The 26,507-nt window shown below is 36.0% G+C and overlaps 1 protein-coding gene across 4 annotated transcripts; it reads right to left on the reverse strand.

Moving 5' to 3' along the window:
* Window positions 1–16,280: 16,280 nt before the first annotated feature.
* On the reverse strand, window positions 16,281–18,729 carry LOC141526648 (uncharacterized). 4 transcript variants are annotated; one of them, XM_074241704.1, is made up of 4 exons: window positions 18,360–18,727; window positions 17,314–17,588; window positions 16,937–17,147; window positions 16,281–16,838 (listed from the first exon to the last, which is right to left on the reverse strand). In XM_074241704.1, the coding sequence occupies exons 1-4, from the start codon at window positions 18,602–18,604 to the stop codon at window positions 16,712–16,714; spliced, it is 858 nt and encodes a 285-aa protein (XP_074097805.1). In that variant the 5' UTR covers window positions 18,605–18,727; the 3' UTR covers window positions 16,281–16,711. The 4 variants fall into 4 exon arrangements, with proteins under 4 accessions (XP_074097805.1, XP_074097804.1, XP_074097806.1 ...); XM_074241703.1 differs by having other exon boundaries at window positions 16,281–16,853; window positions 18,360–18,724; XM_074241705.1 differs by having other exon boundaries at window positions 16,704–16,838; window positions 16,909–17,147; window positions 18,360–18,728.
* Window positions 18,730–26,507: the final 7,778 nt, after the last annotated feature.

Consider the following 26,507-nt stretch of genomic DNA (forward strand, 5'->3'; position numbering starts at 1 on the left):
ATACCTTTGCCTAGACTAAAATTTAAAAATTGTTACTCTCAAAACTATATTTTCAAACTTAGTGACCAGTTTCATCAAAAAACTACTCCTAGAATTTTAATTAAATTTTTTACAGCTCATTTAAAGTATCAAAAGTTTGATCCAAAAATTAATTTTTTCTTAACAATCAACTCCCGCTTCTTTGCTACAAAATTCGCGAGTAAACAGTTAGATGCTTTCAATTTCTTAATTTTCAAAATAAAAAAAAGCTTCGATCTTCGCACTAGATTTTTTATTAAACTAATAATAATTTTTTGTTTGATTGATTTTGAATAAACTTATCATGAGTTATAATGGTCACCTTGAAGCACTGCTTAGAAAATAGACTCCGTCAAAGACGGTGATAACTTTGTTTACCATTAACATTTTATTTGAAATTTTCGTCAAGTCAAATTGAAGACTTTATATAATAATTCGATATAATTAATTTCATCAAATAAATTCAATTAATACTTAATTTTCATACCTTTAACTACTCCTAACCTTTTAAATTGTATAAAACATAAAATTGTATGTCTTGTAGGTTTCACAATGACGTAAAGACCATCATCAACCAAAAAGTGTGTGTTTTAAATAATTTCTAAAAAGATTTTCCAGATGCCAATCATAAAATTCGTGAAACTTGATCATATTCAATTAATTAATTGAAAAAATGATCTTTTCTTTCAAAATATTTTTTCAAAATATTCTTTCAAAATATTCAAAAAAGTCAAAAATCTGTCTATAATTGGTACCACTCAGTACCCTGTAATTGGAACAAGTGAAGTTTTTTGGGTTATTTTGGTTGATTAAGTATCTTTAGATCTAAAAGTCGGTAGTAATCTTCAAAACGAGTGATTATTGGTGAAATTATTGGAGAGGAGGATAAAAAATTAGGACAGCCGATTGGGCGACGGATTGAATCGACGGAAAAAAAATGATTGCTACCGCAGAAGAAAATATTTCGTTGGAGCTGTTGACTTTGGCATGACACCAGGATAGTCGTGAAAGGATTTTTCGATCTCAGATATTGAGACGAGGAAAAATAGGGGCAGATAGGGTGAGGGGCTGAGGGAGCTCTAGAGTATACATTTATGGGGGTGAGTAAAGTATGCCAAGGGATACGATGTATATTTTCCTTTACTCTGGCGTCGAATTTCACGTAACGGGAGAAGCCAATGCTAAAAAATAAAATAGAATAAAAAATAAAATAAGGTGAAAAGTAAGGAGAAAAATGTGGCTTTTAGTGAACCGAATATTGTCCGGAGATTCTTTATGAGTCACCGGGATTTTATTGGTATCCAGTGTTGTGATTATCAAGTCTGTGATTTGAAGATAAAAAAATTACTTGAATCAAATAAATAATTTTTAAGAATTTCATCTTCTTGGTTTGTTAAAAATTCTTAAACTAAGAAATTTCACTTGATTTAAGTACATTTTATTTGATTTAAGAATTTTTGTCTTGATTCACGACAATGAGTTTCTTCAAAATAATTTTCTTGGTTCAAAAATTTGACTCTTGATTCAAGTGAATTTTTTTTCAGCGTACCCCTTGAAGAAACTGTCCAATTGTAAACAATCTGAAGTTCCGTAAACCCTTTCCCCAATATCGGAATATTTCCAGGTATCTCTAAGCAATAGTGGTCAATACTCGTTATTAGTTGTATGAAGTGTTCCCGGCTTTCACTAACCACTCTAATAAGTTAATAATAGCGATCGTTGTTTATTATTTGATAATTAACTTAATTAGATTTCGTTAGTGACCGAGTTATTTCAACACTATTGTTTGTATTTGCTTAATGATTAATTAGGGAATCTAAACTCGGATTATATTATACATAATAATTTAGGTCCAATCAGGAATAGTAGATCCCAATTATAATTTTCATTAGCATATTTAACCGAAATTTTTCCAGCCTTATATTCATATTTACACCAAAGAAAACGTTTTACCCATCATTACCGAAAGTTCCTTCCTCTTTATTAATAAAACGGTAAATATCTGAAATAATAATCACTAAAGGAGCGAAATTAATTAAGGAATATTCTTTATTAAATATCTCTTGGATATTAAAAACAAAACATAGTTTTTAATTACTTAAAATTTAATAACGGCGTCTTTTTACTTTTAATTATCCGTCATTTACATTCAGGTATTCAGATAATTTTCGCCGCAGTTTCGCTTACCTTCAATACATTTTCTTACACTTTTCCTCCTAGTAATAGTAGTAGTAGTAGTAGTAGTAGTAGTAGTAGTAGTAGTAGTAGTAGTAGTTATATCTACTGCTTGCTACTCGTTCCAGAAATGAGGCGTATTTTAAATTTCAACCAACACCCGTCGTTAGTCTCATCTTTACCTAGATAAACGAACCACTGGAATAAAGAGACGACCCAATTTTATATATATATATATATATATATATATATATATATATATATATATATATATATATATATATATATATATATATATATATATATATAAATTGTTTTCGTTGGAACCTCAGTTGAAATTTAAGATACAGAATTTCTAGATAGTAGTCGTCTAGGTTTTACCATACTTGTAGTTGCTACTGTCGCTAGTATACCCTCAAGCCATGTATATATGTATATATTCAAAGATATAAAACGTTATACAAGAAGTGTAGTTAGAGTAGTTTCTCTTTAATTTGAGACATCGTGTACTCGTCTTTGAAGTAGTCTCGTTTATGTACTCTAAACACATTTACATCTAAGTGTGTATTGGAGTGACGGTGTGGCTACCCAAGATGGCTCGTTACTATCTTACTGTTGCCTAAAGACCTCCAAGTCTCTAAGATTTCAAAGCACCCCTCAACGTTAGATTTAACCTTTGAAGGTTGTTCGAAAAAGGAAAATTCGGTTGTTCCAAATTTAACTATGGGAGTAAAGTTTACAGGCTTCTGTACTACAAAAAAAAAATTCTAATGCAACTTACTAGAACTAATATTGAAGATATTGTTGTCATTAGTATTTTATTTTTGTTTTTATCTGTTTTATATTTTTAAAAAATAATTTTAGTTTGATAAAATTAAATTACTGACTTATTTCTACTAAATGACCTATTCAACAAAGTATGCTTTAATTATACTCTGATAGAAGGATTTAGTACAGAGTACTAAACTGATTTAGTAACAAAATTTTTAGTCATTTATTTTGGAAAAAAAAATATTTTTTATCCATCAATAATATTTCTTACAGTTTGATAAATCATTTTTTTACTCTAAATAAATTATATTAATATAAACTAAGCCTTAGAAAAAGTAGTTTAAGATAGTTTGGACAGGTTAATTTTTCTGTTTTCTTGAAATATTAATAAATATCATATAAAAAAATGAATTGAAAAAATATTAACTGCCTTTTTTTACGGTACTTCAAAAATGACTCTAAATTCAAGGTTCTAGACTAGAATACCCCCTTAAATTATTGGAATTAAGAAGTTGATCGCTTGGGGGCTTGATTTTAGTTCTTTTGATACTGATGGAGATCGAAAATCTTCATAAAAAAAGGTATTTAAGGCCCTGTTTATTAAAATCAGGTAAAACGGAGCAGAAGCCTTGAAATTTTTCAAATTCTAATTTTGGTGATTTTGATATTTTTGGCTGTAACATAGCAACTGAGTATTGGAATAAAATGACACTGAAGGAGGTTGAAGTCTTTTACAAAAGGAAAAATTTAAACCCTTGCTTGTTCAAATCGGATAAAATGGACCAGAGTTTCACGGACTTGAAATTTTTTTCAATATTGGTGCGATTCTAACTTTAGTGATTTCATCATTTTTGGCTGTAACTCAGCAATGAAACTTTCGATTAAATTGATACTGAAGGGAGTTGAAGTCCTTTATAAAAGGTGAAATTTAAGCCCTTGTTTGTAAAAATCGGGTAAAACGGACCAGAGTTCCAAAGCCTTGAAATTTTTCAATAGTATTCAATTCAATTTTTGTGAATTCGATAATTTTGATTGTAACTCAATAACTAATAGTCAGATTAAAATGATACTGAAGGTGGTCAAAGCCCGAATGACAACGAATCATCGACAAAAGAACTTCTGCGATCAAGAATATCAAAAGCAAGGAAAAAATTCTTGTAAACTTTAAATAAAAAATGAAAATACGAACTATATGGTCTATAGTCTAGTCTACGAAAAACCACATTATATTATACATAAAAGCCTTGAGGAGTAGGATGTAAGTTGAATGAATAATTCTGGAGTTTTAAGTTTAATTTAAAACATGATCGCGGATAGGAGTGCTTGAGAAGTAGAGTAGTCTGGTTGATGGCGTACCGGCAGCAAAACCTTTAGTACTTAGAGCTGTGTTGACTATGTGTTACGGCGAAAGGGCCGGGAAGGAGGATGAGGATGAGGTAGGTGAGGGTGAGGTGAAGGTTGTATCCAGTACTTGGCGAATGAAGGCGAGGGAGACACCCAGGTTGGGAATTGGGAGATAGGAGATAGGAGATGGGAGACAAAGATAGAAGGGGTGGGTAGTTGGGGAGTGAGTGAGTGGGTACGCTACTTGTCTGACACAACTCGGGTCTCTGCTACTTGTACGGCTACACTTGAGCATGTCAAGAAGACAAGTTGCATCATTTGTCCTACGGAGTATGTCGAACCAATTACCTTACTAGACTTTGTAAATTCAAACATTTATTTATTTACTTTAATTGCGTCTGCGATTTCGACAGAATTTAGCTCTGTTAAACACCGCATTGTTATTTATTACAATTACTAATTGTAATTACCTTGCATATTACGGAGTAATTTGTGAGAAATTGTAGGTAGTTATTGTCTAAGTTCATCGCTTAGGTGATAACTTTGAAAAATTTCTTTATCAAGCCATATCTGACGATATTGCACGCCTTATAACGCAAAGTGGTTTTATTATTAATTTATCAATTATAATTAAATTAAGAAAAATCAAATTGATTATATTTAAATTTAAGAACATTTTATTGATAATAATTCAATTGAAAAAAAAATTTAATTTATTATTAATTACTCCGTTGAAGGATGAAACGTATATTGGATATAAAAAAAACTTGGATAAAAATATTTTGTACTTTGGGTGGAAAAAAATTTTTTTTTTTATTTTTAATTAAAAATTATTTGATAAAATAATAATTATCATGGGCCCATAACCTAAGGTACTTGATTTTTTTCATATTTAAATGATGTTTTTTTTTCAATTGCACGGAATCTGCCCGGATGTCTGTATGTGCGGATTTAGCAATATTAAGCCCGTGAAACTTAACATATCGATTCAATTTTTTTTTATTAGCTTCAGAATTACAGAGCGCAGTTTCTTATTAAAAATGGCTGTGTAATTCAGTGTCGTTTAATTATAATAAATCTGAGATGAAAAATTAAATGAGCATTATGAGGCGTGCACTTTGGGATTTTCCCAGCTTTCTAAAAAAATCTGTAGATGGATGAGAAAATCTTTCATTGGCATGAGCAACGAAGGAAAAAGTGAAAAATAAACAAAAGGAGTAATGATAATGATAATTGAAGCTGTCCTGGTTGAACAAGGAATAAAATTATACGAGACTACGTGGTGCAGAGGACAACTAATGCTATAGTAACCGAAAAGTGGAATATAGAATGGAGAATGGAAAATGAACAAGAACTCGGTCGAGAAAAAAGGGAACAAGGTGATGAGAATGAGGTACACGCGTTATCGGTTGTACACCACAGCAGCATGGCCAAATTTATCGACGAAGCGATTAAATCTGTGGTCCAGCAAGATCAATGCTACATCAATGTTGTGGTTGTACAACCATTGCGTTCTCTGTATAACGGTAAGCGGTGTACAGACGCTTATCAGCTGACCAAGAGCTTGATATCATTCACCAATTTGATGTCAGTGAAATAATATACGAGGTGGTTTGAGAACTGGCTGATTGATTCTGAAGACATTTATCTGAAAATTAAGCTCCTTTTTCGCTGAGATTATTAATGCTCAAAGAATATTTCTTCCAACGAGAGCTTTTAAATGACTGATATTAAAGAATAATTCAAAGTAATTTAAAACATACATGCCGTTTAATTCGTCTGAGAAATAAAATTTTAAAATTCAACAATATTACACATTCAGAGGATGAAATTTCTCATATTACCGCGGCAACCAGCGAGGAAGAGGGCATTTTCTCTTATGCTGCCGGCAGTAACATTCCAGGGATGCGGTTTCAAGCAATGAAGCGAGGGAATGGAAGGAAAGAGACCGACTGCTCATTCTGAGAAAGGGACCGAAAGAGTGAGGAAGGAAAAGCAGCTTGGACGGTATTCACATCGCATGCTGTAATTTGAATTCCGAATGAATTGAGTTCTAGGCTTGTTTGAAAGTCGCTCGAATCTGGCCTACCTCTCTAGCTCTTTCTGGCCCCCGGAGAACGAGAACGGACCAAACTCACCGTTAACGCGAATAGACTACTTAATTATAATTTTCCTTAGTCGCCTTTATCTTCTAGTGACTTTGTTTCTCTTCTATTCGGTCTCCAAAGGGATAAATTGCCGTGGCTAGGAAGTTTTTGGTAGTTTCAAGGAAAAATAAATAATGTTGGTTTATTTAAAAAAGCTTTGGAGAATTTCAAGATAACTTCATTGAAATTGGCGCAGAATTCGAAAATTTTCGAGTCAAAAAACTCTGGTTCATTCTATCCGATTTTTATTAACTGATGCTTAGATATCATCTTTTATTGAAGATTTTGACTCCCTTCAGTATAATTTTAATCTGAATAGTAGTTACTGAGTTATAGTGAAAAATATCAAAATCAAAAGCAATATTGAAAAATTTCAAGTTCGTAGATCTCTGGCCCGTTTTACCCGATTTCAACAAACAAGAGCTTGAATATCTTCTTTTGTTAAGAGCTTCAATCCTCTTCAGTATTATTTTAATCAGAGGTTAGATTGTTAAGTTCTGAGCACTTATATCGAATTCAATAGAGTTAAAATTAGGTGACTATTGAAAAAATTCAAGTCCTTGGAACTCTGGTCCATTTGACCCAATTTCAACAAACTAAGGTTTAAATGACATCTTTTATAAATGTCTTTGAACTCTTTCAGTATCAATTAAATGTAAAATTCAATTAATGAGTTACACTAAAAAATATCAAAGACATAGAAAGCAGAATTGAATTGCAGAAGTGAAATGTACTAGCCAGTTTTTTAGGAAAAGTCACTGATAATTCCGGAACTCTCTAACGAGTAAATAGTCAATTTGTCGTAAAGCAAAGGTCGTTCGAAAATAATGAAGTTGAAAAACGAGTAAACTTCCAGCTGGAAGCCGTTTGATATAAACTTCATTGAAGTAAATCTGTCTCTGTTAAATATTGATGAACATGTTAAGCATTGGGGGGTAAAAGAGCAGGTAGAACAGAAGTTAGAGGATTTAGAGTATCGAACGAGAGCGCTAATGGGCAATATATCGCAGTCATTAATTCAACCGAATAATTACTCGACTCGCAGTGGTGATACGTAACAACGAAATAACAAAGCCAAACTCAACTCGGATAGTTACATAGCCAACTTGTTATTCACGACGTGAATTATACCTGCGTAATTGCCTATATACAGATATATTGTCCCTTTACCTCTATATTTTCATTAGTAATCAACAGCTACGCAATACACACCATACAATACACAATATACAATATTCAAATAAATTAATTATTAATTAATATTAATTAACTCGTTTGTGTATTATAGTCGTTATTCAACTTTATTAATCTATTCTTCGTAAAGTAAATCCTCGTATGTTAGCATTTACCAATCATTAATCAATCATGATGGTAACAATTGCTATTCAACCATCACAATTAACCAAAGACTTTCCTACAGTGTTTACCTTGATGCTTTTGTCGGGTGTGTTCGTTGATTTAGACTTCAATCGTTGCTGGGTGAGATACCTGCTGGAAAATTTCATGTGCTTATTTGGAAAAAATCAGAGCGCGATGCTCTAGAGTTACCGCACGAGTATTACCTTACAATTAAGGGTCGTGGCTCTCTTGCTCCCTTGCGTGGTATAATTCAAGGAATATCAACTTTCCACTCTTTCGTATCGAGTTTAATAGCTGGCGCTCGGATCTCAGGTAGCTGCAATCGCGAGTTTATTTAATATAATAATCCTGATTTTGAGGTGAGTAAAAATCCCTATTTTTAATAATCATATAGTTAGAATTGTAATTATCTTTGCTGGTTTTTAATTAAGAATCTACAATTATACATTAGTGAAAAGTATTTAAAAATTATTTTGAAAAAAAAAAAATTCCTGTAAAGGCCATTCCTGCAACTTCCCGCTACTTTCGTAATTAAGGGCTCAAAATTGCACTTATTACGTTTTTGAACTCGAAGAGCTCAAAAATATAATTTTGAGCTCTCCGAGCTCAAAAGTGTGATAGAAGTTTAATAAAACACTATTTTTTTAATTTTCAAACCGCAATAACTTTTGAATGAATGAACCGATTTTCACGCGGTTGGCAGCATTCGACGCGGTTTTTCAAACTCTATGATAGATTTTTAAACACAAATTGATAAGACCAAAAGTTTCGGTGTAATTCGAAAAAAACGTTTTTATTCGATTTCTTTCGTCAACGATAACTCACGAATGAATCAACCGATTTTGACCGGCTTGGTGGCGATCGACGTGGTTTTTCGATGTTAAGAGCTGATTAGTTTTTGGAATTGATCGATCGAGCCGTTTAAAAGTTATTAAAAAAAAACTTGATTTGAAAAAATTTTTTTTCTTAGTTTTTTTAAGATTCCTCAAAATCTAGCGGTTGGAATCGGTCCAAATTGTATTCAAAATCTAAGTTTGGTCAAGCCCTTTCGAATGACATAAACCGCGATCAAATCGGCCAAGCCGTTCAAAAGTTATAAGAGATTTACATACATACATACACACATGTAAGATCTGATGAAAACTCGATTTTTGGAAAACGGGGTAAAAACAATAACTTCCCGATTTTTGAAAATTTTTAATTTCCTTAGCGGGAAGTTAAAAAATTCAAAAATTCAAAGAAATAAATTTTTTTTTAAAGATTATAAAATATTATTCTTTAACCAAAACTTTTCTTTCAGCATATCAACACACACTCGCTATAAATTAAAAATATGAATAACAAAATCGAGTTATTTAATGCTCGTGTAATTTAAACTCCAACAAAATACTTAAAAACCCGTCCGCGAATATAAGTACCAGCGTTATTACACCCACGCAATAGATCATGTTAATTGTCGAGTTTCTTAAGGCACGTTGCTCGTAACTTATGCACGCAACCTTTCTCAAAAGGAATGAGGATCAAGGGGATGAAGTAGCTTCCAGAATGAGAATAAAAGGGGGGGGGGGACAAGAAAAGCTCAACACCCTACGCGAGTTCGATGCTTGTCTTAGGCATTGGGTTTTCCTTTTCCTTTAGCTTATACTTTGTTCGCCATTCGTTGTTTACTGCCTTTCTTAATGATAATGATAATATATATACTTATTTTTATCTGGATAAATTATCTCGCATAAATTTATCACAAAACTATTTTTAGAGTTTTTCGTAATAAAAAAAAAAATTATGTTCCTTTTGATAAATTGAATTTTCCGGAGTTTAAAGGGACGAAATTTAGTGCAAACATCAAAGAAATTTATGATTTTTGTGCATGATTGAAATACTAAAAGTGTTTAATAACAAATATCACCTTTTTACGATCAATATTTTATTTCATTTCATCTGTTTGATTTTGTTTTATAAAATCAGCAAATATTTATAAAAAAGCATCGTCATTTGAACACAAACAGATGATTGATGTGTTTACACTTTTTTTAAGCTCGGGTGAGCGGGTAAACATACGAAATTAATACATCAATGAGTAAACCTCAGTGGTTGGATGAATACGGCAGTTATTGAATCGGAATGAACTTAGTCATTGCTTGAATTATGGAAGAGAAAAAATTTTTGTAAAAATTACTTTGTAATTATTTAGTAATACAAAAAAAAATTTAGAAAAGTACCATTAATTGCAACTGTATTAGTAAAAAAAAAAAAAAAAAAAAAAAAAAATTAATAACATGAATAATGCCGAGAATCGAACTCGGATCTTTCTGAATACTTGCCCGGATCTCTATCAGTTAAGCTACCAGACCTCTATCCGACATTGTTTAGGTAATTTAAAAAATTTTTTTAACTACGTATCTTTATGTGTGACCAATAAAAATTATCTATTTCAAAATACAAAAAAATCTCTATCCAATTAATCAGGTGAAGAAAAATTAATTTAAAAAATTAAAAAAAATTATGAGGTAATTAATATTTATTAATTGTTAATTGAAATTAATCCTAAAAAACGGATTTCATGATTTTTATCTAGTGAAACAACTGCTCGCGTCTGATGGGCTTGAACCCGGTACCTCATGGTTGACAGTCTAGTACGCTACTCACTGGTCTGTCACATTCATACGTTTCCCATGTAAACTCATGTAGATTTTATGAAATTTAATTTAGCAGATGTTTAATAATTTTTTTATCAACTAAATGATGGCAAAAAAAAAATTGACATGTAGAAATTTAAAAAAATGAAAAATACAAACTTTTTTAAATAATTTTTTGGCATAAATTTTTTTGGTAAATAAAATTAAAAAATTGTCAAGTGACTGCTAATTTTAATGACATGTGGATTTTTTGAAAGGGTATGTACTCAAAAATAATCCAGAAAGAGTTTAAGTAATTTTTTTTTTTTTTTTTGTATTTTTAATAACAGAATTTTTTGAAATCAAGAATATGAAATTCGAATAAACTAAAAAAATTTTTAGACAAAGAATTTTTTGATCAAGACAATCAGTTTCCATCAAAATAATTTTTTTATTGTATTTTGGTCATTAATCAAGTAATAAAATTGATTTATGATAAATATGTAACTTTTTTTCTTTGCTAATAAATTAAATCTAATCAGAAATTTGTTGCTTAACTAGAATTAAATTCCGACCAATTATTAACAACGTTGTCAAATGTTAGATTAAGTCAATGCTAATTTAATAGACGTAATTCAATTGAAGTATAAATTGACTTTATTCATAACATAAAAAAAGGATCACTTTCAATTCATATGATCTGTTCCCTAAACATCGATCGCCCCCTCCCTGGCAACAGGTCGCGATCCATTGAGTTATTTATTCCATTTGAAAACTCTCGACTCAAAATGACTCCAAGAAAACTGGAAGCCAAGGGTCAGCCGATACTCATGAGGGTAGTGAATTGAGATTGGAATTCTTCTAAGAAGTCGACGCTCATAAGCCTGGACCATGGTCCAAGAAGTGGTGTCTGCACTGAGAGTGGATTCTCGTCTTAAATTCACTCCGGAGCCGCAACAGGCGTCAACTGACGTCAAAGGATAAGGTAAGCTTGGGCAAGATCTGAATAGCTAAGAACCCGGATAAAAGAATGAGAAGGATGAAAAGAGAGCTTGAGGAATGCAGTCTCCGATGACTCAGGAACAGCGCTGTGTTCTTCTTTTGTCTTCCATCCCAAAAAGCCAGAGCAAGACCGATTTTAAATGAAGAAAGGAATGAACGCAATCCCGATAAAAGTTTCTTGGAGAAATGCGGAAAATTCCCGGCGTCTCTCTTCGCGCCATTCTAAAATTCATCTCACTCTTTGTTTTATTCATCCTGGTTTTATTATGGCCCTCTGTTCTGTTTGCGGCATCAAAGTTCATAGTTTGCTGTCCTTTTTAGTGCTCGAGGAATTGAAAACAGTCATATAAATTAAGAACTGCCCTTACTTTTTATCTTTTGTCGGAGTCTTTGGTTTTGGAAACTGCTGGGACATAAATTGACAAACTTTTTACTGCTGAGAAATGAAGGTTTTGACCATTTCGTTTCTAATTACCATAACAGGCATCTCTCAACATTTTTGCCTCCATAAAACCTTTAAATCTGTTGGTTTTTCTCATCCTTCGTGAAATATAAACAGCAAATACCATTTGTCGAACCTTTTAAAAAATAATTCTGTTCAACCTTTATATCAAAGCAATTCATCAAAAAATCTGTCAATCTCATCAGACATAAGCTCGTTCGCAAAAAATGTGTTTCCCGCAAAAAAGTACCATCGAGAGTTGATGAATATTCAGAAGCAGAGATATAGAAAAAACTCCAATGAATAAAAGGATCGGTGTGAACGATATGATAAACAAAACTGAACCAAGGCTAAAAATTAGCTAAAGTTTTGAAGATAAAAATGTCTCAGTACCAACTCGAATATTGGAGTTCCTTTTAGTCCCTCGACATATGCCTTTTTAGGCCTCCGGGTTCTGATAACTATGTGTATGTATTTTTTGCTGAGGATTACGAAAAACTAGGTTACGTTGCTCGCCGATGATTTGGGAACAAGTTTTTGTTCTTCCAACTTCGTTGTCTACTTTTAATACTTTCATTTTTCTTATACTCGCGACCCTTCTACTTCACTTCCCAGATTCTACTGTCGGCGAAGTAGACCCCTTCATTACCGGCTACAACTGCGTCTTTGGAATGCTTAACAGCAGACTCTGGTGAGGGTGGATCTGGATCCAGAGTAGTTAAAGGGGTGGAGTATTCTACTCTCATCTTCTTGCGTACGATTGTGCTCAAACTACGCTAGCATTTACGATCGTCTTTTGCAGTTTGTGATGAATCCACATTTTAATTTAAATCAAACTTTAAGCTGTTATATACCAGCATTAGTATGAGGGGAAGAAAAGGAATGAGAGAGAAGAAGATGAAGAACGGGTTAGGGAGGGACGTGATAACAAATAAAGTTATGATGAATTGTTGTCTATATCCCAATTACAAAGTAATCTCATAAAACTATAAAGTAGCAACGGTGAAACTTGAAGATATTAATGTGATGTTTATTTTTATACCGAGTTTTTCTATTCTTTTCAGGAGAGTTATTAATAGACGGAACTTTTTATGGAGTTGAGAATTAATATTATGAGTTGGTTCAACACTAGAATTTTAAACTATTTTTTATTTTTTGGGAATACTAACAAAAGTTTCCAATAAATCTAAATAAATATTCAAAGAATACTTAAAAACATTTCAAAAAATTTTTAAGACTTTTGATTATCAATTTCGTTTTCTAACGTTACACACGATTGTTCATAGCATACTCTCCACTCTCTGTATCATAATTCATCTTCTACTCACTTGGTTATTTATCTTCGAGACAAAGGTACCGTGAGGAATAAAAAGAGAAGAGTAAATAAATAAAATAGGATGAAAATTGTTGGAATTAGATCAGCTTTACTTTTTCCAGAAATTCCCGTCCAGCGTCGACCAAGAGAAAGAAAGAAAGAAAGAAAGAGAGAGAGAGAGAGAGAGAGAGAGAGAGAGAGAGAGAGAGAGAGAGAGAGAACTGATATATAGATAGAGTTCATATCGACATTCACCAGTTGGTTCCCATGGTCACCTGTGACGCAAGCGGATTATAGATTAAACGATGGCGAGACAATTTTCTCCGGGAGCTCCTTGCTATGAGGATATTCACTTCCTTTGACTCCCACCCTTTTATCCTGGTGTTCATCAGCTTCTTTCTATATTGCTCTTCATTTAATAACAAGTATGCAATAAGTAATAACAATAAACGACTATGTCCTGCGTCACATTTCGTCCAACTGGCTATGAACGACACAATCATCTGAGGAAAATAATATTGATCAGATAGTGAGTTCTTAATCGTGTTCTTTATCCCTGTAACTGATAATGATAGTGAGTGACGTTATACAGAGAATGTGACAATGTGACGACGAGAACGTCTCCAATGATTACGACACGCTGTGATGTTAATTGATTACTCACCGCTAATTAAATTCCATTCAACATACAATTACTATTTAGCAGGCCTTATTGTTAACAGGGTATTCGTATTCAAGTGTCTTAAGGATAAATCACTCTTGTCCCGACTCGTCACCAGACGTTGACTAAGCGCCAACCATTGAGTCCCGAGCATTAAGACTCTTGGAACTATCAGCAAACAAACTGCAGAACTAAGTCGAGTCAAATCATCACTCTGAGAAAAAATTATCAGTGGCAGGGAAATATTTCCTTACGATCGTTAGACGTATTGATAAATTCACAATACAGTTGAGTCATGTTACTACGGATTGAAAATTTTGTGAAAATAGTAAAAATGTTTTGTACTCATCACGATCCAATGACTAGAGAATTTTCATTTATACTTCAACATATCGAATTCTTTGACCCGGGAGCTAGTTTCAGGTTATTAGCACCACTCTTTGAGAGTGAGGAGGCACTATCGGCATCGCATGATGTACCGTCTGATGTATCTGGGTTATCCAAAACAACTAGCTTGGAACAGACCAGGGGGTACGTGACGTACAAACGGGAAACTAACTGCTCGGCACAGCAACTAAGGGAAGAGAAGATACTACAATAGTTGTTAGTTGTTGTAGTTACACTCGAGTGCAGCGCATACATTTACAATAATAACACCAGTAGCTGTCACTATTATCATTATTGTTGTGTAGTGTGTAGCCGAGATGAGTTCCCAGCTAAGTTAACTGAAGCAAGTAAACTGTAAAGCGAGATAGACTCGTCTTCAAGCCCGATGAATAACAGCTACATGTGTATCATTCATCATGCATTATGGATTGTGTATCCCCTATACATATTTATACACCAACTTTTCAGATGTACCTGTCTCAGGGATGTATTGTTCCGTCTGCATGTGGGATCAGCCTTAACATAGCCTCTACTGATGAGATAATAGATGAATCAGTTGCGATTAGTAACGCAAGCTTCAAACTCTATGATACTTCAGAGACGCTTACCAGGCATGATCACCATTTTATCATTTTTACGCTGTCATCTTCATCTTGTTGCCTTGCTACGAAGTATGTTGGTGGATCATACCGTGATATGATGATCGTTGATGTACGATGCAAACAAATTCATTCGCTAACCTCTTCTGGAGTGATGTGACGTATGTCAGTGCTCTTGTAGCTGAGCTGGCGCCCATCTGACCTGTTTAACGTGCTCTACATACATTTTTATTTGCCTTTACTGATTGGTGATGAATACTTTGACCCAGATCACTTTTTTTGAACAAATGCAAAGCTTACTCAGATCAGCATCGCGTCAAACGCAGAAAAACCGTATCTTGAAAGTCCAAAGCTTGAAAAAATCAATTACAGGGAGCTTTGTCTAGAGTCTACAGTGGTTACTCTCGAAAACGCTAATTGAAGTAGAAGTTAATAATTACTTGACTCTGAAAAAGTAGCAACAAGAAAGGCAACGGAGCTTGAGTTTTGCTCGATTTTTAACGCTCGAGCAAAAGGAGGTGTAAAAAGAAGAAACGTAACGATTGCGCGAGCTGTTAAAAGAGAATGCGGAGGATACCGGAAAGCAGTAGCTTTCCAGCAAAATCGCTCCTTTCTTGGTCTACTTGGTCTTCCTTGGCAACATCATCGTACTATTGTACTACTGCGTTGGAGAAGCCAGGCTACAGTATAACGTTAATGGTACTTCTATTCGTAAATGTATCGTTAGTGAGTGTTAAGATAAGCAACTCTCACTGAACACTGTAATATGTAGCCTCTGGTTCTGGCCCGTGATCAGAATTACCTATACTAAGCGAGCAGTACCATCAAGCCCAGTTATATACTAATTACTAAAGTACACTCGTTTCAAGCAAGAACGATCTTTCAAGATATTTTAATTTTAGTAATTCGTTATTTGCTTATGCTTTTCGCGTAAAAGTTGTAAGGAATTAAGAGACAATTATGATAATTGAATATTTGTCTTCTTTAGGAGTGCTAATTTTAACTCTGTTTCTAACAATAATAAGAAAACATTCTTTCAAAGAATTCTTAGAATTTTAAATCAAGATTTTTCATCATTTTATTGTATCTTTAAAAGTGTGGTCAAAATTCAAGCTCAAAGTTTTAAAAATATTTTTCTTTGGTTCCTAAATCAAAAATTCGTGGCAGCTATCGATTTATCATTTATCATTTTTATCGTATCTCAAATGTTAAATCCAAATTTTTAGATTGAATCTTTTATCAAAAATACGGAATTTATTATCATTAGTGATGATCAAGAATTAGGAATAAGAAAATAAATAAAGAAACATAAAGGTTAAAAATAATTTTATTCAAAAATTAGTTATTATATTCATATCTTTCGACAATAAATAAATAAATAAATAAATATATATATATATATATATATATATATATATATATATATATATATATATATATATATATTAAAATCTAACATAAAATAAAGTAGAGCGTCGTTGAAGTAAAAAGTTGGCTGCGAGTAAGACCAAGAGCAAGTGGTACCTAATTATTTGGCACTTGTCGAGCAGTTAAAGGACCCTCGCTCCTCGATTCAGCGTCTAAGATCGATAATTCGGTGGCAGATAAAAATGAGGTCGCCTTAATTGTCTCCGAGCAAACAGTAGAGAAGCAGACAATAGATAACAGACAACAGACCGTCGACCATAGACCATAGCCTTGCATGCCTCGCGATCGGTGGTTTGACAGGAACGAAATGAGCCGACCGTTAGAGGGTGTGAGTGGAAAAATAAATTGCGAGGAGCGGCACAACAAAAAATGAAAATAAAAACAAGAAAGAAAACAAAGAAAGAGATAAGGATAAGAAAAGTATGAAGCCTAGTGCAGCTCAGCGGTGTCAATTTCTCTGTGGCTTAATAACGCGAGATGCCGGCGGTGGCAATTTAGTGAACCCAGCATTATCGAAAACTGGAAGCAGATCCCGGACCCGTTGCCCGGCGCCCAACGAAGCTAATTCCAGCCATCTGTCATTTGAACAGCTATGATGAGTTAACAATCAAAACATGCTTTAAAAGTCATTGCAATTATCAATACCTTAATTATTTATTCACTGCAGACCCACCTGTTGTTTTTATACTTGGCCAAATTGGCGCTTATCGGATGAGGAGTCTCTGTTGGGAAGAAGGTTGCTCCGTAGAAGTCGAGGCCGCGGCTCAATAGCATTGATGTTTCTTCAACACTTGCCAGGGTCACGCGGATTACTGGTGGTCCTGTATAGATTGTTGGTGGTTCGTTACTGTTTTCGCTCTTCAACTTGTCGTTGATTGCTTTCACTGTTAAAAGCAACAAACGAGAGTTTACTATCAGCAAAGACGAAAAAAAGAATTGGTGATTGTTGCGAGCCCTTGTGATTCAATAATTGAACCAACCATTTTCTATTTCGATAAAAATCGAACCCAAGATTGTAGATATAAATATAAAATAACACATCGAACTTACAAACAGTCGCTGTGTTGAGTGGTAACCTCGTGACCTCAACAATAGACCGATATTTATAGAGCGCATGTCTTATATCATCCTCCGGCAGCTCCTCAGGGACGTCAAGAACATAGACAGTGAATATTTTAGCAGGCCTGCAGGGGATTGCCACCTTTTTATAGAATCTCGCGCCAGTCACTTTATGAAATCCTTTTTTGTAAACCGCCTGAAAGTCGTCGATGTTGCTGAACTTGAACAGGATCCCAGTGGCTGTCTTTGTCAGCGAAAAGGCCCCTCTGTAATCAGTTAACGATAATGATGACAACTTTCATAAGTTCCCAAGATGACCCCATTACTTAAGCTTAAAACTTGGGATTGTTAAAGCCAGAGAGGGTTAAAGTGGAGCAGCTTGATGTCCTATCAGCACGAATGAGTGAGTAATCCTTATCAGACTTAAAGAGCCGTTGAGAACATGCATTTATTAGTGAATAACCCGGAGGGTTGCTGAGAGCAACCAGGACTAGTGTTCTGAACTTGGGATGGGAGATAGAGGATAGAGAAAGATCTATAGTACCGAGGGGCTTGAGTTGGAGCGACTGGAAAGTGGATTGTCGACGGGGTAGAAAAGTGGCTACCGAGAACAGGATTCTACACCGGGAATAAGATACTGGTACGTGAAATCGTTAGGGGTTCACGACAACCGCTATTCCAGTTCAAGTTGAATGAGCCGGAGAAACCGCGAGGGGAATTCCAAGAGCTTCTGACTCGCCGGAAGTTCATTTTCTTCGGAATGGTCTTCGTACTTATCGTGCTCAGACTCTGGTCTTCGCTCTCTCTCTTTTCACTATTCGATGAATAAACGTTACTGGTATGCAGAGTTAGTAATGGTACGGACATCACCTTACAAGAGCAACACAAGCGCGAGATAGGAAACTAACAGTCACCAAGATTTCACCCTTCAAAATCAGGTCAATCAGCGAAAATTCAGAATTACAGTGAGTTACGGATGCTGAATTAGGAGTAAAGTGATGGTGTTGGTTAAGATTTTTATTAGCAAAATTTCTTACCGAAAGTTCATCTTGTCGCAAATAGTAGCAGCCTTTTCGACTGTCAGCTCATGACTGGGTGTAAGAAGAAAGGCACCTTTGGTGAGGAAGTCGTGTTCACTGATTTCCGAATCGGTGTCATGATCCATCCAATCGCGCTCCTGACCAACAGCACCCTCTTGGTTTAATCTGAGAGTTGAGCTATTCTTCGAAGTCGACATATCCTTGTCGTAAATCCCACTGGTAGATTGTTCCGATTGCGACATCTTTTTATAGTTTATCAACAATGCTGCTGGAGGGGCTCAAGGACCGCTATGTAGATTAAACCGCCTTATTCTTATTAATAAGATGCGTTATGTTACGTCTGATCGAGGACAATACAGTTTGTATTGAAACACTATCGTCTTGGTAGACTGACCGCGTATCGCTGAGACTCGCCTTTTATACTGTTGATGATCGAATCAAGGGATCTAGTGCTGTTATTAGATTAGTGATGTCTCGATGATGCATGAAGGCAAAAACGTTTGCGATCAAATATGGCCTTTTGCTGGTTATTTGCCGTTATTTAACTATTTGGAGCGTTCCAACCAGCGTCGATTCAATAGCAGGTGATACAGAATAAGAATAAGAGTAACTAAGACTTTCAAGATGATGTTGGTATTGATCAGTAGGAAGTGAATTCAAATGTAGGTGGCTAATCAACCGTTAAGTTTTTGCCTCCGGACAATAAGAAAATGCGTAGGATCGCTAATTTGATGATTTTATGAACCGATATCCAGTTAATTGCATCAGGGCCAATGTCTATTTTAGGTGACACGGTTTGTCGATTATTTTTAAACTCCATTGTCTGACTGAGGCGATGTTAATCAGCGGCTGTTGAGTTGAGTGGTTCGTCACTGACTGCCCATAAATCACCAGATCTTTAAGTAATGATTGTGATTAATGAAATTCTGGGTAAATTGGAGAGGGAAAAGAGGAGAGTGAAGTGAAGTGGTGTAACGTACTAGTGTTGGTGCGATAATAATTTTTGAATATGCTGAAAATTAATTACCAATGTAGAAGAGGAACTATAAATCTTGTGTAGATGCATCTTATAACTACGGGTAAGTTAGTGCTAAGGTTTGTGCACGTTGTTGTAGCTCTGTTGCTAGGCGCGAGAACGCGATAGGGTGAATCGGAACCGCAGCGCAACAGCAAGCACGTGACTTAGATCGATCCAACGTTAAGGTAGCATCCAAATATAACGTTGGATTCAGCGCGTAGAAAATGGGCCATGAGCCGTGATTTTTCACAAGTGTCCTAGCCACAAACCCATTAGAGCATTGGTAGTATTAAACCCCTCAGGACACCTACTGGCGTCTCTGGCTTCTACCCCTTGTTTCCCGGTCTAAAAACCTCATTTAGTTTTCGCTCTCTGTCGGATTACCTTTTCATACGTATCATTGAACAACAATAGCGCATTTTGATAAAACAGTAATCTGGATCAGCACAACATATCCAATTCCTAAATTTAACACCACTGAATTCAATTCATTTGCATTCTCTGTCCCTATTAGGTTGCCCCTATCTCTCCTTTCTTTTGGGTCTAGATCCGTTTGCAAAAGATATTGAGATAGAAAACGATAATTATATGGCGTATAACTATCGAGAAGGTTTAAAATCCAATTGCCGGAATTAGCGGGCGAAGGAAGATGGGCTGTAGCTGTAGAATTGGTAGCGGCTCGTGCCGAACCGACCGACTAATTACTTAACAAAGCAATTACGAGTGCCTTCGTCCAATTATACTCGCCACACCCTCGAGGCTTCTGCTAAAACCAGAATGAGCTTTTCTGGAAGTAACCTCTGCTGCTTCTACCTCCGGTGGTGCTTCTTAAGGTCCCTTGGCAGATGTACCCAATGTTGGTACACACTTGCTTCATCACTCCTCACCGGAGAGGAATTTCGTATTGGGGCGATGGGTAATCACCCTGATGCGTTTGTTTATTAACTATTTATCTGATGTGACGTTGCCTAATCACATCAACATTCTCATCATTATCATCAAGTAAACCGAAATTATACGACAGTTACTGATGTTTGTCTGGAAGTTTGAACCTCATTGGGATTGGCGGCAACGAAATGAAATCCAATAAAATTCAATAGATCGAATGAATGAATTGAAGGACGATGACTAGATATTTCGACTAGCCAGAAATGGACAACTGTCTGCAAAGGCATGAATCGTAATTGCCCGGAAATGGAATTCGGATGGTGCCGCTTCTGTTGAACAGAGCAACAGCAATACAAAGTGAGAACCAAGAGCTGTAGGGTTGGTGGGATGGGGTGGGATGGGATGGACAGGGGTTCAAGAGACGTCTTCACAAATATGTCGAGATACAGGCTCAATATGTGCAGACGGTCTACGTTGGCATGACCGTAGATCCGTCGGGAGTAAGGAGTGAAGGAGCAAGGGAGTGGGTAGCAGCCAGCCAGTGTTAGGGTGTCATCAAAAGGGAACCGGAAGAGAGAGAAGGAGAGAGAGAGAGAGAGAGAGAGAGAGAGGATTGACGCCGGTGGCCTGTAACTCTATGCCTCGATCAATAGAGACGGTACAACATTGAGCGGCACGCAGCTGACTAAATCCCCCGGGTTGACTTTGAAGCTACGCTATATCTAACCATTTTCCCATTTACCGTCGTTCAAATCAACATCTATTCCCTATTTATTTTAATCTTCCCTTGCTAATCTGAAAACTATGGACACTTGCAATAACAGGAATATGATAATCGATGCAAGGAGCAGGACACTACAACATCAACACCTCTACCTTGTTTGATAGATTAAACGCATGTTAATTGGATTAGTGTTTTTATGGAAATATATGTATGTTTATGAGAACCGGAGAGACACTGATAAAGCTTTAGTTGATCGTAAATACATAATCAATCAATTTTTATGCATGAGTATTTTGAGAGACTCATGAGTTATGCATAGACCGATAGACCGGAAAAGTTTTGGCAGGAGCTGATGCAACCTCGTTGTGATTTCATCAATGGATGAAGGGATAAATTACACCGTGTTACCTACTGGTAAAGTTACTACAAGACAACAAAGGGTTATTGGCAGACAAGCAGATCAACCAGGTAAAGCAAGTTAAAGATAAGATTTTTTTTTATTTTTTAGCCTATGGTTACAGTTGATAGTCAATGAAACAGGTTATATGAATGCTGAATGGGAATAAAGTCTTAAACAGTTATCATAGAGTCTCACATCGAGGACCGAGTTAATCCTTTCAGTCTAGTTTGATTTTGTCATGTGCAATGTCACGGGTACGCAACTAGCCAGCCGTAGTCTGACGGCAATCTCTATGGTAATCACCCTACCGGTTTTGGGCGGGCTCCACGATGTTCTCTTGGGATTATAGTAGCTCTGGAATCTCCAGCCATTTCAAATGTCTCCTGTCTCTTCGGCTCGACGTAACCATGCGCTGGTATTGCCACTGTTACAGCTACGGCTACTGCCAGTATTTGTTTCGAGAATAACGAGGGAAATGCCGGTTGTTTAATTTAGTATCCGTGAATCCATGAAATATAATGCTTGGGATAATCAGAGGATCATCAATCATTTCCAACGGCACTTGTCCTTCTCCTTGTTCCTTCTCGGTTATATTTTTTTGTAGCTGTACTTGATGAAAACAGGAAGTTTTTCGTAGATCTAAGATCTCTCTAAGAAGCGCGAACAACCGTCGGACATGAGACATGAGACAAGAAGTGTTCCTGTGTAAGGCTACGGAAAAAAAGCATTAGTCGGGACAATTATCCTGGGAGAACGAGACTCTGAAGTTACAGTGTCTAATGGCAGTGCGCTTCCTGGCCGCACCCTCTACAACACACTGAAACCACATCGACATCACTAGTTGAGAGAATTGTGTCCCCAAGGGGAACCAGCCACTTCCTCTCACACATAAACATTCACACGCACACTGTCAGTTAGAATCACCTAGTTTTTTTTTACACAACTCGATCACCCCTATATTTATATTTATATTTGTACTTGCTTTCGTTATTTATTTTCCATTACCAGACATATGCAAATTGATTTCCCTGAATTTCACTGATCAGCCTTCGAACTCACTTTCTACCGTGCTATCGGTTACTATTTGCCTAAATATTGGATACTAAAATATGTTAAGATGATAAAAAAAGATAACCAGCTAAAGTAATTTTAAAATTTTCCCATAGAAAAAAAGTTTTCTTTGTTAGATAAATTCAAGGTCACCTGGCAATGCAACAATCAGCTGCAAATGGCATTATAATGAGTATTCAAACTATTAAAACTTGTACAAAACTTATTGCCAGCAATAAAAGGGGTCAGGTAATTTGAGTTCGCGAGAAAATAGTCTCGCAGGTGACTATTAATATAATAAACCATAATATAATATAATATTATAAAATGTGTAAGACGCCATGAAAAAATCCGTAATAAGAAAGATAGTCGTCTAGAATATAAATCGCGTTTATAATCCTATAATACTCTGGCGCTTGAGGAAGAATCCGTGCGAGGAAGCGAATAGAGAATAGAAGGACAGAAAATATAAGGGTGATGACGGTACGGGATATGTAAGAGAATTCTTCTAACGATCTGTCTTTGTTCGTTCGGCTGGTAGGTTACGGTGAAATAGCAGTACCACTGGCAAGCAACCTCCGGTTTGGTCCTGCCGCTACTAGGCTATGTATAGGCTAGGATACATAGGTAACTGGCATATACTGTATAGCCTGGCATAGTACCGAGATAAAACGATGGTTATAGGAAGGAAGAAAACGTTTTCTACAGTTTTTTCTTCGTTAGTTTCCGCTCCAGGAGCCGCAACGTCACTCATTCATCTCTTTCATCATTTTACACTTTAACTTATCCTTTTTTGCCCTTCTATTCCCTTTCTTCAGTACTTTTATTCCCCCTACACTTGTTCCATCATTATTTGCGGGAATCTTTCCATTCAAATGGAACACAAAAGGCCGTACACTGACGTATTGCGACTGGTGTCGCCCTTCAAATCAACTCATTAATTGTTTTTCTCTCATGAGAAAAAATATTTTTAATGATTTCCACTTGGTTTTGCAAAGAGCAGTTGATAATCGAAATAAATTCAGGTTAATTACACCCGCTAAGAGACAAAAATACGATAGGGTGGCATTCGCTGGATTGCCAATCACTGAAGAGGGATACGACGAGGTGCTAACACTCCCCTAGCGTATACATCAGGAGACCAAGCCGCTATCATCCTACTAATAAGCTCATTAACATGATAAACTGAACACATATCCGCGTGTAAACTGCCAATGAGGGATGTCCATAACCGGATTATTCAGTCCACCCGTGACGTCCTTGCGTCCAATTCCTAAAAATTTCATTAAGCTCTGGTTAATTAGCGGGATGTCTAACTACTTTGAGGATCAAAGAGTGCATTCAAATTCCTCCATTACGTTGATGATGCTAATCTTCATGATACAGCTGATGGATCATGCCAGCAAAAACTAGCAACCTACATTGATTCCCTTCAACTGGTTTTGGGCCAACCTCACTTCAATAGAGACCAATGGAAATAGGTTTAAAGGGTAGAATTGATGCTTCAGGGGTTGAATTAAGTGGAGCAGCCGTTACGAATGTGACATTCTCCAGTTCTGTTTTGGATACGGAAACTGGAGCTGATATTGGTAGAACCAGAACTAGTAACGCTACGGCTAACGGTTGCTGGGATTTAATCCAAATCCAAACACAGCCAGTGCAGAGTCGTATTAGAGTGAGAACAAAGAGACGCAGGTGCATTGAATCCATGGTATCAGCAAACTGCGATGCGTCGGTTTATACAACACGTGCACACTCCAGACCGCTAATAATTAATCGATCAATTCTATTGGTGCAGTTCGTGAATTTAACATTGTTTTTGTTCTATAGTTTTATGCTTCTATTAAACATGGCATTGTACATCATCAACTAAGACAAAAAATTAATGATTTTTTTTGGTATCACCTAGTCAATTCATCATCTCATAGACTTCTATCAATTCCTACAATGAAATGAAAGATCAATTAAAACCGTAGAGCAATTAGCAATAAAGTTATCAACGATGACTCACATACTTATCTAAATAGGCATATAAGCATCAAGGACTATTGAAGCACACACCCACAGGCCCGGTTAAAGTAAACTCATCATTTAGAGTCCGGTGGTTTCTGGGAGGCAAGAAGTAGACAAACGTCGAGGGGAAGTATCACGTCCGCAAACTAACCAGATATGGCAATAAACAATTACTTAAGGCTCTGTTACATGTGGCACACCCACGCATTAGTCGGAGTAGCGTGGCGCACCCATTTCTGCGTCCAACATTGTCTTCGGTGGGTTGGGCCGCCATGACATTATATTACGGTAACAATACTCGCCAGACTAAATCCTCCTCGATATTATTAACCTAGCGCATCAGCATCAACGCACGCCTCATTATTATTATCATTAACATCGATCATTGTTGTTGCGGTTGAGCATCCCCAAGACAGAAAGGGATGCTTTCTTCGCATACCAGGTAAGCAAATATTTTAGGTTTCAGTTTCAGTTCCTGTTGTTCCTGTCTTTCCAACCAAACAATTGCACAGTAATTAACATCCGACAATCAAACCAAGTACATAAAGGTTCACCAGTAGTTCGCTCGCTGGTTATTCAACGCACTCGTTAACAATGCTGCTACTCTATCACAAATAGCGCCCAATGGACGTGTTAGTGGATGGGTCAGCTGTGTTAAACCTCATTACCGATTGAACCTACATGACTAGACCATACGTTACCTGCCAAATGCTGCCATTCTTTGAGGCTTGATTTATGGCTGGTGCTTCCAGTGTTTCGAAATTGGACTCGACTGCCATCATCAGACGAGCTGTAATCATAGCTGGATCAAAAACTGAGGTCGTGGGTTCGAATCCTCGACAGGTCAATTTTTATTTTTCTACTTTAATGGCAGTCGGTAAATCAGAGAAAGGCAACTAGTCCATCAATTCAAGCAATTAAACTCTATTTCGTTGCTCAAATCAGTTAGAAAAGATAAGCCACAACGTGAGTGCTAAGGCCGGAAGCTAGCGCGGAAATATAATCCAAGAATGACACGCGAGATAGCGTGACATGACTGTAACTAAATAAAATCCAAAGCTATTGGCTAATCGTAATTCTCTTATCGTTTTCTCATTTTAGGACGTACAATGTTGAAGCAAAATTTCGCTGGTGATTCACTTAAATCTGGCTGATAACTGCCCCTGGGTTGGGCTGCAGCTCCAGTTCGAGAGATTTGCTAGGAGTTAGGATGTTGCTCGTCCCCTGTTTAGCGAATAGGAGACGGATTGCTATCTTGATGCTTAGCCTGAACCCACTCTACGGCGCCACTAAGTTTGCCCTTTAATGAAGATTGACTTTGGGGATGATTGGGCGCCTTGGGGTTACTACTCCTCGAAAGCACACTACACAGAGGTAAGAGCACTCCTTAATGCACCCGATTGATCGATCTATTAAACCATCATTCCTGACAGTGTTCCTTCATTAGTTTTTATTGTTCAGGTTTTTTTTTTTTTTTTTTTTCAACTGGCTTGAAGTTTTGATTGTGAGGTGGCGCTACGGCTACTGAAGGATGCTGGAATTTTGGAGAACGATTCTGGATTTTGAGATGAAATTTGTAAAAAAAAATTTGACTGTTGAAATTTTTTAAGAAAAAGTCGAACTATTTTTCCCAGCTATTGAATATTGAATAAACGATGTTTTATTGTTATTGTTTTTTTTTTTGCGGCCGATCATAGGCGGCTGGCGAAGATTGAATATGATATTGAATTTTTTCTCGAGTCTAGGGTGAGCAAGGTTGAGGAAAAATTCTTCGGGCACTTAACGACAGTTTAATTCGCCTTCTGGGTCCCGGTATTAACCGCTTAAAAAGGATAAAGAATGAAGAAAATAAAAATAATAGTTATGATAATCATAATAATCTAGGTACAGAGCTAATAGTGGAGTCGAAAGCAATTTTAAAATAGAAACTTTGACGTAGCGGTTTTTTATTCGGGGATTAATATTCGATGGAAAAAATTTTTAATAATAAATTTTTTGACAGACGGCGATTTCATTCCCGGAAACTTTAAAAACTATTAATTGGAATATTTT

Source organism: Cotesia typhae, unplaced genomic scaffold (genome assembly GCF_013202065.1).
Source record: "Cotesia typhae breed Kobodo isofemale line unplaced genomic scaffold, CoteBio_Ctyphae contig_36, whole genome shotgun sequence".
Classification (NCBI taxonomy): Eukaryota; Metazoa; Arthropoda; class Insecta; order Hymenoptera; family Braconidae; genus Cotesia; species Cotesia typhae.